Genomic DNA, 13,711 nt, shown 5'->3' on the forward strand with positions numbered 1-13,711 from the left:
CCACCTCCATTTTTTTGATTTCCTGGGACTTCCCTCACTTAAGAAACACAAATTTTTACCATCACCTGGTTTTATTGTTAATTTTTTCAGAAGAAAGGTGCTGTGGGAGAGGGGAAGAGCCATTTATCCCATGAGGAATCCCACCAGAAAGCAACACACTTGTGACGGGCCTGGGCTGCCGTCCCCTCACCCAAGCCCGGGTCGATGCCGTGCACCGTCTTTGGCTGGAGAAGGAGCCACGTAAGAGCACCCGGCGTTTTTGCGGCTCTTGACGTTTTGGTCAAAGCTCATCTCTCCCCCCTGCCCTCCAGACGTCCTTCCCCGCAGCGCCCTTCCCACCCCAACGCCCTTCCCTTTGGGGCCCGTTTCCAGCCTGAGCAGCCACCGGGCCGCCCGTACTTCGTGCCCCGGCGGCCGGGCTCGCCGTGCGGGCTGGCCGCCCTGCGCCGCCGGGGCCCCGCCGGGGCGCGGAGGGGCGGCGGGGCCGCCAGGGGGCGGCAGAGCGGCGCGGCCCCGGAAGGCGGCGGGCGGCGCGGCCGGAACTGGCGCCGGGGCGGGCGCACGCGTGAGGCCCCTCGGCTGCCGCCGCCATGGCGGAGCGCATCGAGCAGCGGCTGGAGGACCGCGTCCCGGAGCTGGAGCAGCTGGAGCGGGTCGGGCTGTTCACGCGCAGGGAGATCAGGTGAGGCGGGCGGGGGCCGCGGCACCGGGACCGGGGAGGGGCGGCGAGCGCGGGCGGCGCGGCTGAGCTGGCTGATTTCCCCTTCCCGCAGGGCCGTCCTGAGGAAGGCCTCGGCTCTGGAGTACAAAATACAGCGGAGAGCGCTTCGGAAGGAGGACTTTATTAATTACATTCAGGTAGGCGTTAGCGGTGAGCAGCGCGCGCTCGCTGACGCTGTAATCCGGCTCGGGTGGAAGTGACGCGACTTCGGAGTGACCGCGTAGGAGACGGGCTGCGTCCCGAGGCCTCCTCACCTGCCCGCAGCGTGCACTCCTAGGCGGGTTCTTGGCGGCGTTATCAAGACGCGGCAGAGCCTGAAGCGTAGCCGGGAGTGGGTGCCCCAGTTTGGGGTGAGAGGGTCAGCTTTCTTGTGACTTTTTCCTATAGTTTCTTCTCTCTCCGGGGATGCAGAGACCCCAGTTCCCTGATGCGCTGTGCAAGTTGTAGTTAAGTGTAATTAATTTTTTGTGGTGTTAGAAGTTTGGCTTGTGCGTTACGTTTCTAGGACTATGGGGTGCTGACAGCTCAAGTCCGAAATATCATGTGCGATACAAATCCTCAAGTTTCATTTCAGTCAGCCTTAGAAATGTAGCAGTCTGGCTAAAAACTTGTTGCTTATGCTTTCCTGGATGTAATTTTTATTGTCCACCTGATTAGCTATAAAATAACTTGATTTATATTGTTTTTCCCTTACTGTTATATGTCTCCTCATTTGCTTTTAAATGTTTTTTCTCCCCGTTCTAGTATGAAATTAATCTGCTGGAACTGATCAAGAAAAGAAGAGCAGTAAGTTTATCAGTTATTTAGAGTGCAAAATACTTTATGCCAAATTTTCTGTTGCAATAAAATTAATACTTTTTTTTTTTTTCTCCTAGCGCATTGGATATTCGTTTAAGAAGGATGAAATTGAGAACTCAATTCTACATAGAGTCCATTGCCTCTTCAACCGTGCTACAGGAAAATGGAAAGTAAGTTTGCTTATTTGTACTGATAGGTTGAAAAATGCCCTTTTGGTATGTAAAATTATCCAGATATCATTGCCACTAAATATTTGCAATAATACAGAAGAATGTAGTAGAAAAACTAAGTGGACATTTGGTCTTACAGTTAGCAGTAACCTAGAAGTCGATTATTCGTATCAGATAGACATTTTTTGTACACAAACAATATTTTGTCCTTTCTGAGTCATTAGTCCGCAACTGTGTAGAGGCACATATTGCAATGTGAGTTTGGTCAGTCTGCTTGCAAGGACTAGAAACAGAATGAAAAGAACTTTCAGCTGCTTTAGGAAAAGATTGTCTTGATACATCTCATAGTAAAACCTAAATGAGGTGCCTCAGGAACCATTAGTGAGCTCTCTATTGATTGGAGAGGCTGCGAGGGTGAGTCTTGAGATGGGAAGGCTGGTCTGGGAAAAAAAAAAGGGAATTTGAGATTCAAAATTCCTTCTCTCTGCATGCCAAGTCATCGTAGCAAGGGTGTATTGGTTGCTTGTCAGTGTGGAAGTGATTTTGTGCTTGCCTTATTGTAAGGTTGATTCTCTCCCCCCTGCATTTCCAACAGGACGATGTCCAGCTTTGGCTTTCACACGTTGCATTTTGCAAGCAGTGGGTGAGTTTTCAAAATGCTAATCTTATCTGAGTTGAGATACTGGATTGGTGTTTAATCAGGCACCTGGAACTTGAATTGCAAGACAGGGGTACAGACTTTACTGCCACATGCTGTAATACTGAAATAATTTTGATAGTATTATTGGTGCTGCCTGGGATTTTCACTGATGTATGTAAGTGTAGAATTTGACTCAGAATGAATTAGTATGAAATTTGATGCTTGCAGGTGGCACAGGTGAGGCTGATTGCCCTGAATCTGGAGTACCATTTGGTTTGGGAGAATCATAATGTTGGTTATACCTGCTCTAGAATGAATGGATCACCTGCCTGTGAATTGTGATTTTTCCAAGCATTTCTTGTAGAGGCTATGCTGAAAAGTATAATTCTGGCAATTCTGTACTTTGTAAACTTACCTGTGCAAGTCTTCGCATTATTATTAGCGTTCAGTCATTGTCCTTCCTGTGCTGAAGAAGGTGACCTTGTCATAGTAATGCAAGTGGCCAAAGAAAAATGCAGTCTTTACCTCAAAAGTCATCTTTTGACACACAGCGAGGCTGCGGGTTTGTGACTTAGGCAACATTTGTTAGCTGTGTAGTTCAGAAAGGTTTGCGTTAACTATGCTAATCTAGCCTGGTAACATTTGAAAGCTGGTCAGCATTGAACAAATATGAGAAACTTTCTGCTGAAGATAAAGTAGCAGAGAAGTGTCTTTTCCAGTGCAATTGCATTACAACTTGTAACGTTTCACAATGAAACTTCGGTACTGGTGGTTCAGTTCAGTACTAGAGTGGGTAAGACAGAACTTCTTCTTTTACAGAATGCAAAACATCAGCTTAGTAAGGTGTTTTCTTCGATGTTGGCCATTCATCCCAATAAACCAGGTAAATAAAGCAATGGCGAGTGCTGCGTCAATGACTGAGTATAGATTGTGTAGTGTCGGTTTAAGTTCTTACAGATCTCAGTTCAAGCTATTGGGGTAAAAGTTCCTGCTCTCTTTTCTTTGCCTTGCTGCTGCTTCAGAGAGAAGGGCTCTGACGGGGATTGTGCTGAGCAATCAAAAGGGGATGTGAAATAGGAGTCCCCGTGGTCTGAATGACCGTGTCCCAGGTAGCCTGGGGACTAGGTAAATGTTTCAGAGGTAGATGCTGAATACTCATGGCTGCTTTTTGGCTTTTGAAGACATCATTGTACATCATTGGATTTGTAGCTATACCAGATTAAACTGCCTGGATCTGCTTAGCTTTTAGTCCTTTAACTAGGTTTTACATGGGAGATAATCAGTCTTATTCCATTGTTGAGCTCATGTTGGGGTGTGTACATCAAACAAAACCAACCTGTGCGTCCTGGAGAGTAGCTTCAAAATGGGTTCTCGTGACCAGCCACTTGCCTTGCCTTAAAATGATTTTCTGTTGCAGCACTGTGGATTATGGCAGCAAAATGGGAAATGGAATCACAACTCTCATCAGAAAGTGCTAGGCACTTGTTCCTTCGTGCTTTGCGCTTCCATCCAGAGTCCCCGAAACTTTATCAAGAAGTGAGTTCCTGGTTTTCTTCTACGACCTGTTGTTTGATCAATCAGAGCAAATCAGTCCAGCGCATTTCTCAGATCAGTCTGAGAAAACTGGAAGAAACTCCTTTCCCCATCGGTGGGGAGATGGTGTCAAAAAGATTTAAAGAAAAAAAAAAAAAAGTACTTTGTGCTGCTAGCATTTATCAGTTGTTTGGCAAATCCTGTATTTATGTATGCAGAGTGAGGATTTTACACTGTTTATAGATAAATGTGTCAGAATTCCCTTTTAAAGTACTGTAAGCTCTGCTAGGACACAGTTCTCTGGGTGAGATCTGGCATCCCTGGCCTTTGCTAGGGAACATGTTTTTTTTTGAGGGCGAGTTTAAGGTTTAAAGAATGACTAGAAAGTGGTAATTTCTATATGTGGGAAATTTCTGAGTAAATAAGTAGGGCAGATAGTTATATGCACAAACCTTTACAAACCAAGGCTCTCGGATGTATGTGGGATGTTGGCAAAATCGTGATTTGTAGCTCCTCAGGTAGAGCTTGTTTTACTGCATTTGTGGACTTAGGGTGGTTTTTTTTATGCTTTATCCCCACTCCCACAATAATTTAATTTTATTCTCTCTCTTGCAGTATTTCAGAATGGAGCTGATGCATGCTGAAAAACAGAGGAAGGAAAAGAAAGAATTTGAACAAGCAAAGATGGACTTGGTAGGTCAGCTAAACTTATCTAACAGATATTGTCTGCTTGTGTATCACACGTTTGAATGCATAATTTCAAGGGATCTGTATTAATGATTTGTTCGAGAACAGCTTAGAGAAAGCTTTTGTCATGTCCTGTGCCTGCATTAAGCTTTTCAAGTGTTGGTTGATGCTCAGCTCCAATACTTCATACGTTGATTTTTCTTTACATTTGTAAAGTCTTTTGTTACATCCCCTCAGTTTGAAAGTTAATAGTAATTTCTGGAAAGGAATAGTTAAACTTACTGTCTCTTATTTCTTTATAGTCAACTTGTGCAAATTAGATAAAAATAGATGAAGAAAAACATTAGTATATTCTTCTGATGTTTTTTTTCCATGTTTGCAAAAATGGTAGCTGAGAAAGGAAAACATTTTTTTTGATGATGTTATGCTTGATATTGCAGGGGGAATTCAATTACTCTGAAGAGATTCTCAATGGGGAAATGGCTCGTATAATCTACAGGGATGCTGCTCAGAAAATTAAAGGTGATTTTACTCCATGCAACGCTACAGGCTGGGGGAGGAGCGGCTGGGAGCTGCCTGGCAGAAAAGGACCTGGGGGTGTTGGCTGACAGCCGCCTGAACATGAGCCAGCAGTGTGCCCAGGTGGCCAAGAGGGACAATGGCATCCTGGCCTGTGTCAAGAATAGTGTGGCCAGCAGGACCAGGGAGGTGACAGTGCCCCTGTACTCAGCACTGGTGAGGCCACATCTTGAGTACTGTGTTCAGTTTTGAGCCCCTCACCACAAGAAGGACATGGAGGTGCTGGAGCGTGTCCAAAGAAGGACAGCAAAGCTGGTGAAGGGTCTGGAGCACAAGTCTTGTGAGGAGCGGCTGGGGGAGCTGGGGTTGTTTAGTCTGGAGAAGAGGAGGCTGAGGGGAGACCTTATTGCTCTCTACAACTACCTGAAAGGAGGCTGTAGCGAGGTGGGGATCAGTCTCTTCTCCCAACTAACAAGCGACAGGATGAGAGGAAACGGCCTCAAGCTGCACCAGGGCAGGTTTAGGTTGGATATTAAGAAAAACTTCTTCACCAAGAGGGCGGTCAAGCATTGGAACAGGCTGCCCAGGGAAGTGGTTGAGTCTCCATCCCTGGAGGTATTTAAAGCACAGATTGATGTGGTGCTCGAGGACATAGTATAGATGGACTTGGCAGTGCTGGGTTAGTGGTTGGACTCGATGATCTTAAGGGTCTTTTCCAACCTTGACGATTCTATGATTTAATGTTTCTTCTACTTATCCAATAGGAAAATTGTCACCTTTAACTCAGCTCTCCACTAGGTAATACAGATAGACTTAGCTCCAGTATACACACTAAGATATTTTCAACTATACCATTTCTTCAGTATAACCTAGGTAGTGCCAAAGTATAAATTAATAGTGCTGGTAGTTCTGATTTCATAACTGTTCTGCAGGCTGACACCTCTTCCAGTACAACAGCTTTTGGGCTGAAGTGGCATAGGTGCTGGGCTTACAGTGTCAAAACTTGTTTGTTTAAAAAAAACAAAGGGAGGACAGTTCAGAATTACACACCTTCTTTGCTTTGTTGTTTACTGAACACTAAATCACAACTAATCAGCCAGCACTAGTGGCAGAGAAGTAAGAATTCATGCTAATAGTAAAACAGGTTAGATGATTTTAAAATTACCAGGCTTGGTAAAATTCAGCCTTTTTTTGAGAGAGAATTGGGTAAAATAACTGCAAAGTAATAGCAGATATCTTTGAGAAACCATGATAGATAGGGATATTTTGGAAGACAATGGGCAAAAAAACAGCATTGAAAAGTAGAGAGGGGAAAAAGGACATTAGAGGAAATGACAGAAAGAATTTAAATTTCTGGAGAAATACTGGCATGAATAGGTATACAAATTATTTGTAAGCACCTAAAAATAAGGAGGTGAGTAATGGCTGATAGGGATTCGCAGTGAACTAATTATGTCAAGTCGTGTCACTTAGCATTCTCGCAGATAAGTTATGGAGATCCGAGATGGATGGATGTAACTCATTGACAGACACTGTGTGCAGCTTTGGAGAGGTCTGTCCCAAATGTGGAGCCTTCAGTGTTTTCATGGCAGAGTCAAATGAAGGAGTAGAGGAGGCGCTGATTAAATTTGCAAGTGGAACCAAGCTGGAAGGATCTGTAAGCATGTCAGGACAGGACTAGTTTATCACTTTGGAGCCTGGAATGTCCTGCCTCTCACAGCCTTTTTTTGTAACTGGATAACATGAAGTCATGAAGAATATAGTCAGACAATCAACATCCTAACATACGGCTTATCATATGGGTGAAACACTGAGATGTATAGAAAAGAAAAGGGTATCTATGTAGACACTTCAATGTTATCTGCTTCTTGACAAAAGCTTTGCAAAGATACAGAAATGCAAAGTGTGCAATGGATGTAATACTCCATTTGTTAGTTTTTTTCCTCCTCTTGAAATGTAGGTGTTGAGTTCCATCTGGCTGTGCTTTCTATTGCAAAGCTCTTTGATTTTACCCAAGATCTGCAAAAAGAAATTCTTGAAAGGTGAGGTGTGGCTTTGTGTTGTGGTGGGTTTTTTTTATTTTGTTTTTTAAGAAGCATGTTCTTATATAACTTCTCTAATTTATAGTGGGTTGCCAGGTTAACAACTAAAGCCTGTTCCTCTATGGAAATAGAATGTTAAGGCCTATGGGAAATCCTTTAAGAAAAACAAAACATGAGGCAAGCATGCTCTTTAGAAAAGGATACTTGTATCTAACTTCAGAAAAGGCTTTGAGAAGCTGCTAAGAAAAATCTAGATAAAATACAGTTGTCGCTGAATAATTACCACACTTAGTTTCTGTAAATTTACTGCAGGAACTGTGGATTTTCCTAGTGTACTTTGTGGTTCTTTTGCATCTTTAGTTTCTCCAGTTGTTTCTCTCTCGAAAGAAAGATCTCTCTCGAAAGCTTCCTGTCTAGTTCATGCTGTTAGTGGAGAATATCCATATTAAATAAAAAACAAAAATAGGCTAATATCTTGTCTTTCTCTTTTGGAAAGGTAAAATGTTTTTTCTCTGGCATTTAGTTACTTGGAAACTAAGTACATTTCTATACCAATGTAACAACCCTTCTAAACATACCTGCAAAAGAAGAATGGCGGTTGAGGGGTATTACAGACATGGTGTGTTTAGTCTGCAGACCAAGTATGCTGATGATCCTCTTACATGGGACTACATGGCCCGTCGTGAGCTGGAGCTGGGGTCCCTGCGGTCCACAGAACAAACCACGAAACAGATGAAAGTATCTGAAATGACCCAGAGAGAGGAACGGTGCTGTGCAGTCTTTGAAGAGGCTGTGAGAGCAGTCCCAACAGGTGAAATGTTCTGCCTGCATTTTAACATTTTTTTTCCTGGTACTTCAGCGTACTGTATACTGTGAAAGTTTCGAAGTAGGTTTTGGCAGGCTCTACCATACCTAAGAGAAAGCAAGCAGTTTTTAGATGCTACGTTTTTGGTATCTATTTTATGTGTTATTGGGGTTATTTTCCAATGCATTTTTGCTCTCGAAGGAGCTGCTTAATTGAAAGTGCTTTTTGTTGCCTGTTGGCTTTTATTAATGTGACTTAACCAATGAGGAGAAAAGAAGCCCACAGATGAATAGAGTTTTGGGAGTTGTAAATAGAGAAAATTTCCCAAATAAAGGAAACCTGTAGAACTCACGTATATTGCTGGTTAGCTGCGAGTAAGCAATGTTTTTGAGTTGCCAGTGGAGTGGGTATCGAACTTCAACAGCTGGCATTGTCCTTACTCTCAAGGGACTATCTGGGCGGTGGGCTCCAACTGGCTGCTTATACAGCCTTGCAAGTCAGGCAGATAGAGAAGGATTTTCTCGACTGCCTGTGAGTGTCCTCACTCTTGCAGGCCCATTGAAAACTACAGGCATGGAACATCAATTGTGACAGCGTGCGCTGAAGCCTCAGCTGAACTAAGAGCTTGACGCTCTTTAGAAAGAGTTACTGTCTGCAGCTTATACTGGGAAGCCATTTTTAAATGTTAATGTTATAAACGTAGGGCCTCTTTTATAATACAACATTTTAACACAAAGTTGGCATTAATACTTAGTGCTTGGATTCTCTATATTCCTCAAAGATAAATATTTGTGCTTACTCTTGTGATTCTATAAAGTGTGATATTATGCCCTTGGTTCTACAGAGGACATGTGGAAATGCTACATCACTTTTTGCTTAGAGAGATACAAGAGGAAAACCAACAGTGAAGAATTAAAGCAAAAGGTAAAAGCTTATTAGGAAATTGTAGTAGCAGATCATCCCTATTTTTACTGATTTCTGTAATCTATCAGTCAAGGAGCAACTATATTTTGACATTTTATCAGAAATACCTGCGGCCATCATTAAAAATGATTTAGTCTTCACCTGAGGGGATCACTTCTACTGTCAGGCTCCCATGCGGCCTGCCTGAATACGAATAACTTGGGCATAAACCGTCCTTGTCAGATAAGTACCATGACCTCTTTGGATGGAAATTAAGAATGCAAACTTACTAATGTTTGCTGAGAGTCCTGCAAACCTATGCTTCTTCAAAGAAAAGGATGAATTAAAATGACTCTTGCAAATAAGTCTGAGTAAGGTTGGTGCTGGCACGTGGGCACCTTAATTATGCATCTGTGCTTGAGTGTGACTTAGTGAATTAACTAATTATCCTGTGCAGTTTGGTTCCCTTTTAATACAGTAAAAGAACATAGCTACGTTGTGCTTTCGCTCCTTAAGGAAGAAGTGTAATTCAAAGGCTTAAATTTCCCCTTTATCTTGGAATGTATGCAGGTACCTAAAGCATTAGATATGTAACTTTTATTGAATTTCAGTGACATGTTGATACACTAAACCACTGGGCTGCTTGTAATGCAGGGATCCGGTATATGCAGGAATAATGCTTATTTTCTTTATGTTTTCTTCTCTGTTGGTTCTAGAGGCTGGAGAGGACACTGAGCGTGTTCAACAAAGCCCATGAGTCCAGTTTGCTGCCAGAAGCTCTCTATAAGCAGTGGGTAAGAGCTGACACGGAAAAATAGATTGTGAGACTGTCCTGCATTGCTTGCATGCCTATCTTTACCATTTTGAGTAGACAGAAAGGTGGGCAATATTTCGATCAAGGCCTTGCTTTTTAACAAGGTATTACAAATCTCTTGTGGTGATTAGCTGTATCTGCTGGCTTTTAGCTTCAACTGTTACTGGAGTCCAACCTCTTTGAGAAGGCTGTGGAGGTGGCAGAAGCTGCAACTAAGCGCTTCAGCCTTTCGGTGGAAATGTGGCAGATGAGACTGCAGGTGCTGATCCAGCTGAAGAGTGGCGATGTGACCCAGTGTTTTGAAGAAGCTGTTAAGCACGTGAAATCTAAGGTCTGTGCTGGTTTTATGGACTTGCATGCATTAAACAAGAAACCTCTGATACTTATTTGAGGTTTTTTTTTTTTCTCCTTTAAAAGGCGTTCAAAGTCCCTAACCGTTTTTAAGGTCAAAAATAAGAACTTGACATTTCACATGCACGTTGCATTCAGGAGCGTAAGGGAATGGCAAATTCACTTCATACTCACAGTTTTAAAGTCTGAATGCTCACAGGTGACATTTTGCATACTCTTCTAGCAGTCAGCTGGTATTCTTTGTGTCTTACTTGAAAAATGTGTTTCCTTTTCACTGTCCTGATACATCGTTTGCATGTGTGGTATTTCAAGCCTTGAATTAGCTGTGTGCCCTCTTAGTGTTCCATTTCAAACCCTGGGCACAAGGAGTGAGGAGAGGAAACAAGGAGGTGATTGTTTCTTTCCTCCTTGCTGTTCGAGGAAGTTACCTTTGCACTGCAGTGTTCGGTGATGCAGAAGAATTTGTCCCATCCCTGGAAGCGTGTCTTGCAGCTGTCCAGTTAAGTAGTATTTGTCCTGTAAGTGAGGAAGAAAACAAGAAGCGATTTCAGTTGCAGTCCGAAGTTGTTTTTCTAAGAGCTATGTCTAAAGGACATTTTTTACAGCAGCTGTAATACGGGACCTACTGGATGTGTTGCTGTCCGTTTCTGTAGATTGAGGTCACTGTATTTCAATCATTCGATTTATCTGCTTACCTTGTAGGGCACTTTGCCATTATGGGCCCTCTGGGTGGAATGGAGTGAAGGCACAAACAGCAAGGAAGACACAGAAGCTCTCTACCAGGTACTTAGCTAATAGAAACCTACTTTTTATGACAGCATGTAAATAAACAGGAACAATGTGTGCGGATGGAACATGTAACAAATGCTTTCTACTGCAGTTCCTTCATGAATGTGCTGATATCAAAGAATTTAAAGTAAAACTGTGTTACCAAAAATCAGTTGGACATAGGCTCTTAAGCACAAATGTCATCCCCATGCTTCTAAGAAATCTAGATGTTTGTAAGCACAACCAATGATGGACTCTTACTTCTCTTTTACTTTGTGGTCTAAAATTTTTGCTCTATTTTCAGATGTCTGTCTGAACACGGAAAAGAGAATTTTCCAATCTGTGTGAAAACATCAACCTTGTTACAGAAAACTCGAGAACAAAACTGGGACTTTAATCTCACTGTAAATTCCCTAAATAGCTTAGGGCAAAACATTTCCTCTTTGCCTGGCATGTTGGGTTTTCTGTCCCCACCCTGCCTCTCCCCCTATTTACAACACAAAACACGTATTTCAGGTGGAAGCTTGAATTCAGTTGTCTGTAGAGCATTGTGAAACCCGCTGCATGAAGGATGTTAGGGAAATGCCAGTTGCCAGCTGTATGGAATATTGGATGAGACATGTTTTTTAGGTTACAGCTAATGTTTTAATTTGAAAAATAACTGGATGTGTTACCTAGTGCTGTCTTTCAGACATCATTTGGGATGCTTTTGTCCAGTACTTTGTCTCACTTATGAGATCTGCTTTATGTCAGATGCCTAATTAGGGAGAAGGTACTATTTGGTTTCTTCTCCCTTGCTGCGTTTTAAATGTAGTTTATGTAGTTGTTTTTTTGTTTTTTTTTTTTTTTTTTTCTTTTCCTTTTAAACTTGCAGAGATCCTTACATGCCACAACTCCTGCTGAATCTGTGACTATGAAAGAAAAGTATCTTGACTGGACTTACAGAAATGGTGGTTATAAGAAAGTTAAAAGAGTCTTTACCAGGTGACAAATAAACCCTGCAAATGTGATTGTTCTAGGGCATATGTTAAAAGGCTCGAAGTCTAACGTTACTTATGTTTTTACTTCAGCCTGTGTGAAAATCGTCCATTTTCACTTGACTTCTTCAGGAAGATGATCCAAATAGAAAAGGAGCAAGTAAGTTGTTGAATATCCAATTAGTGCCTTGTATTTGTAAAATACACTTCTAACTTTGGATTTAAATAGGAAAGAGAGGGCTTATGAGTAGTGTCATTAGTTTGTGTTCAGTTCATATTTGTCTTCTAAAGTTGATTCATAGCACGTAATACAAAACCAAGTTCCATGGTAACTAATCTTTGGCAGTGTGCGTGTGCGCGTGTAATTACCGTGACTCTCTTTCTTTGTAAGAATCTAATCAAGCTGCAGATTCACCTCTGTACAAAATAAATGGCCTTTTAATACCTTGCTTTGTTAGGAATCCTGCAAAATGCTTAATCTGAGAGAATACTATGAACGTGCCTTGAGAGAGTTTGGTTCAACAGATTCTGGTAAGGGGGTTTTATTTATTTATTCATTCAGCGCTGCCTCTTTTATTTCCATCTATTTCAAAAGGTAGCTGTTTGTTCTGCCCTTGTGACTGCTGTCATGCAGAGTGGAGCTTATTTCTTCTGTGCCGTTAAGTGCATGACACTCTGCGGCGACCCGTCACTTTCAGTCCAGGGTCGTTGTTCACAGTGGGATGGCTTAAGCAGAACTACCAGCAAATAAGGTTTTGACACTGACTGGCATAAGAGATGCGTATCACCTTTAATTTGGATTTGCGAACAGTATGGAGCAATGTTTTTATAATCAAGACTTCTGTGGTATTCCTTTTAAGAAAGTAAACAGCTCAGTTATTGCTGCATTATTTCTTAAGATGTCACTGTTCCAGCTGGGAATAGAACTCAGGCTTTTGGCCCTCGGGGGGGGGGGGATTTGTAGCTTGACAAAGTAAACCTCATTGCGTTAACATCACAGACGCTTGCAAAAAGAGAGTTTCTAGGTTAGGTTTGGTATGTTTGTTAAGTAATATCCAACCAAAATCTAAACAGAACTTCTATTTTTCTTTTAAAGATCTCTGGCTGGATTATATCAAAGAGGAGCTAAGTCATCCCCAAGGCAAACCAGAAAACTGTGGGAGCATTCACTGGCGAGCTATGAAGATGTTGCAGGGAGACCTGGTGGAAGACTTTGTTTCCAAATACACTTTATTGCAAACTGGACATTTATGAAAAACTATAAATAGTTACAACATGACTGTGGATTTTTTTTTTAAACTCTTTTGTACAAAGGTAAATATGTGCCTGGATCATATTAAAGTATACCTTCTTTACATTCTTGCCTATGTGGAAAAAAATAATCATCTGCCCCATTGCAGTTGTCTCTAGTGTTGCTTCTGCCAGTGGCAAGTTCAAGTGTGCAGTTAGAGGAGAAAGCAAAGGCGTCTCTGAGGGTGTTCTTCATTGAGACTTCCGAGAGCAAACTCATCCTCCTGCCTAAACGTTCAGATGGAATAGTCATAATGCATCAGCTTTGGCGCTCTGGAAAGCTCATACTGCAGCATATAAAAGCAAAACAAAACTCCATGGAAACTACACCTGTGGAGATCCTCATATCTTACTAAGTTGAATAATGAAAAGTGGAACACTGGAGAAACAATCTGTAAAATGATGGTATTTATTGTTTCCTAGCCATGAAGTCATCTGTAATCCCTTTTCAAAAACAAAAACCACCTCTGCAACCACCTTGCATTGGTGTTTGCATCCTAAGCTGTAATTCCGAGAGCAACTATGAAATGTAGAGGTGAGCTGAGATCTGTTACAAATGTCCCTGATGTGACAGAATGTTCTGATCAACGCCTCAACTTCCTGTCCACAATGCCTGAAAAATGGGTAGCAGTTTTTCGAGACAGTGCTATCCTTGGCTCTTTGCAGAGCCACATTTTCCCATGTCAAGTCCAT

The 13,711-nt window shown here is 42.2% G+C and overlaps 1 protein-coding gene across 2 annotated transcripts; it reads left to right on the plus strand.

The window, feature by feature from the left end:
- Positions 1-542: 542 nt before the first annotated feature.
- Positions 543-13,077, plus strand: UTP6 (UTP6 small subunit processome component). 2 transcript variants are annotated; one of them, XM_082327056.1, is made up of 19 exons: positions 543-682; positions 774-858; positions 1,466-1,507; positions 1,597-1,689; positions 2,285-2,332; positions 3,149-3,212; positions 3,747-3,865; positions 4,478-4,555; positions 4,990-5,071; positions 7,029-7,110; positions 7,740-7,921; positions 8,760-8,839; positions 9,535-9,612; positions 9,784-9,963; positions 10,686-10,766; positions 11,626-11,735; positions 11,822-11,888; positions 12,187-12,259; positions 12,825-13,077. In XM_082327056.1, the coding sequence occupies exons 1-19, from the start codon at positions 591-593 to the stop codon at positions 12,980-12,982; spliced, it is 1,794 nt and encodes a 597-aa protein (XP_082183182.1). In that variant the 5' UTR covers positions 543-590; the 3' UTR covers positions 12,983-13,077. The 2 variants fall into 2 exon arrangements, with proteins under 2 accessions (XP_082183182.1, XP_082183183.1); XM_082327057.1 differs by lacking the exon at positions 1,466-1,507.
- Positions 13,078-13,711: the final 634 nt, after the last annotated feature.

This window comes from Platalea leucorodia, assembly GCF_965183815.1.
Source record: "Platalea leucorodia genome assembly, chromosome: 14".
In the NCBI taxonomy this organism is placed as follows: domain Eukaryota; kingdom Metazoa; phylum Chordata; class Aves; order Pelecaniformes; family Threskiornithidae; genus Platalea; species Platalea leucorodia.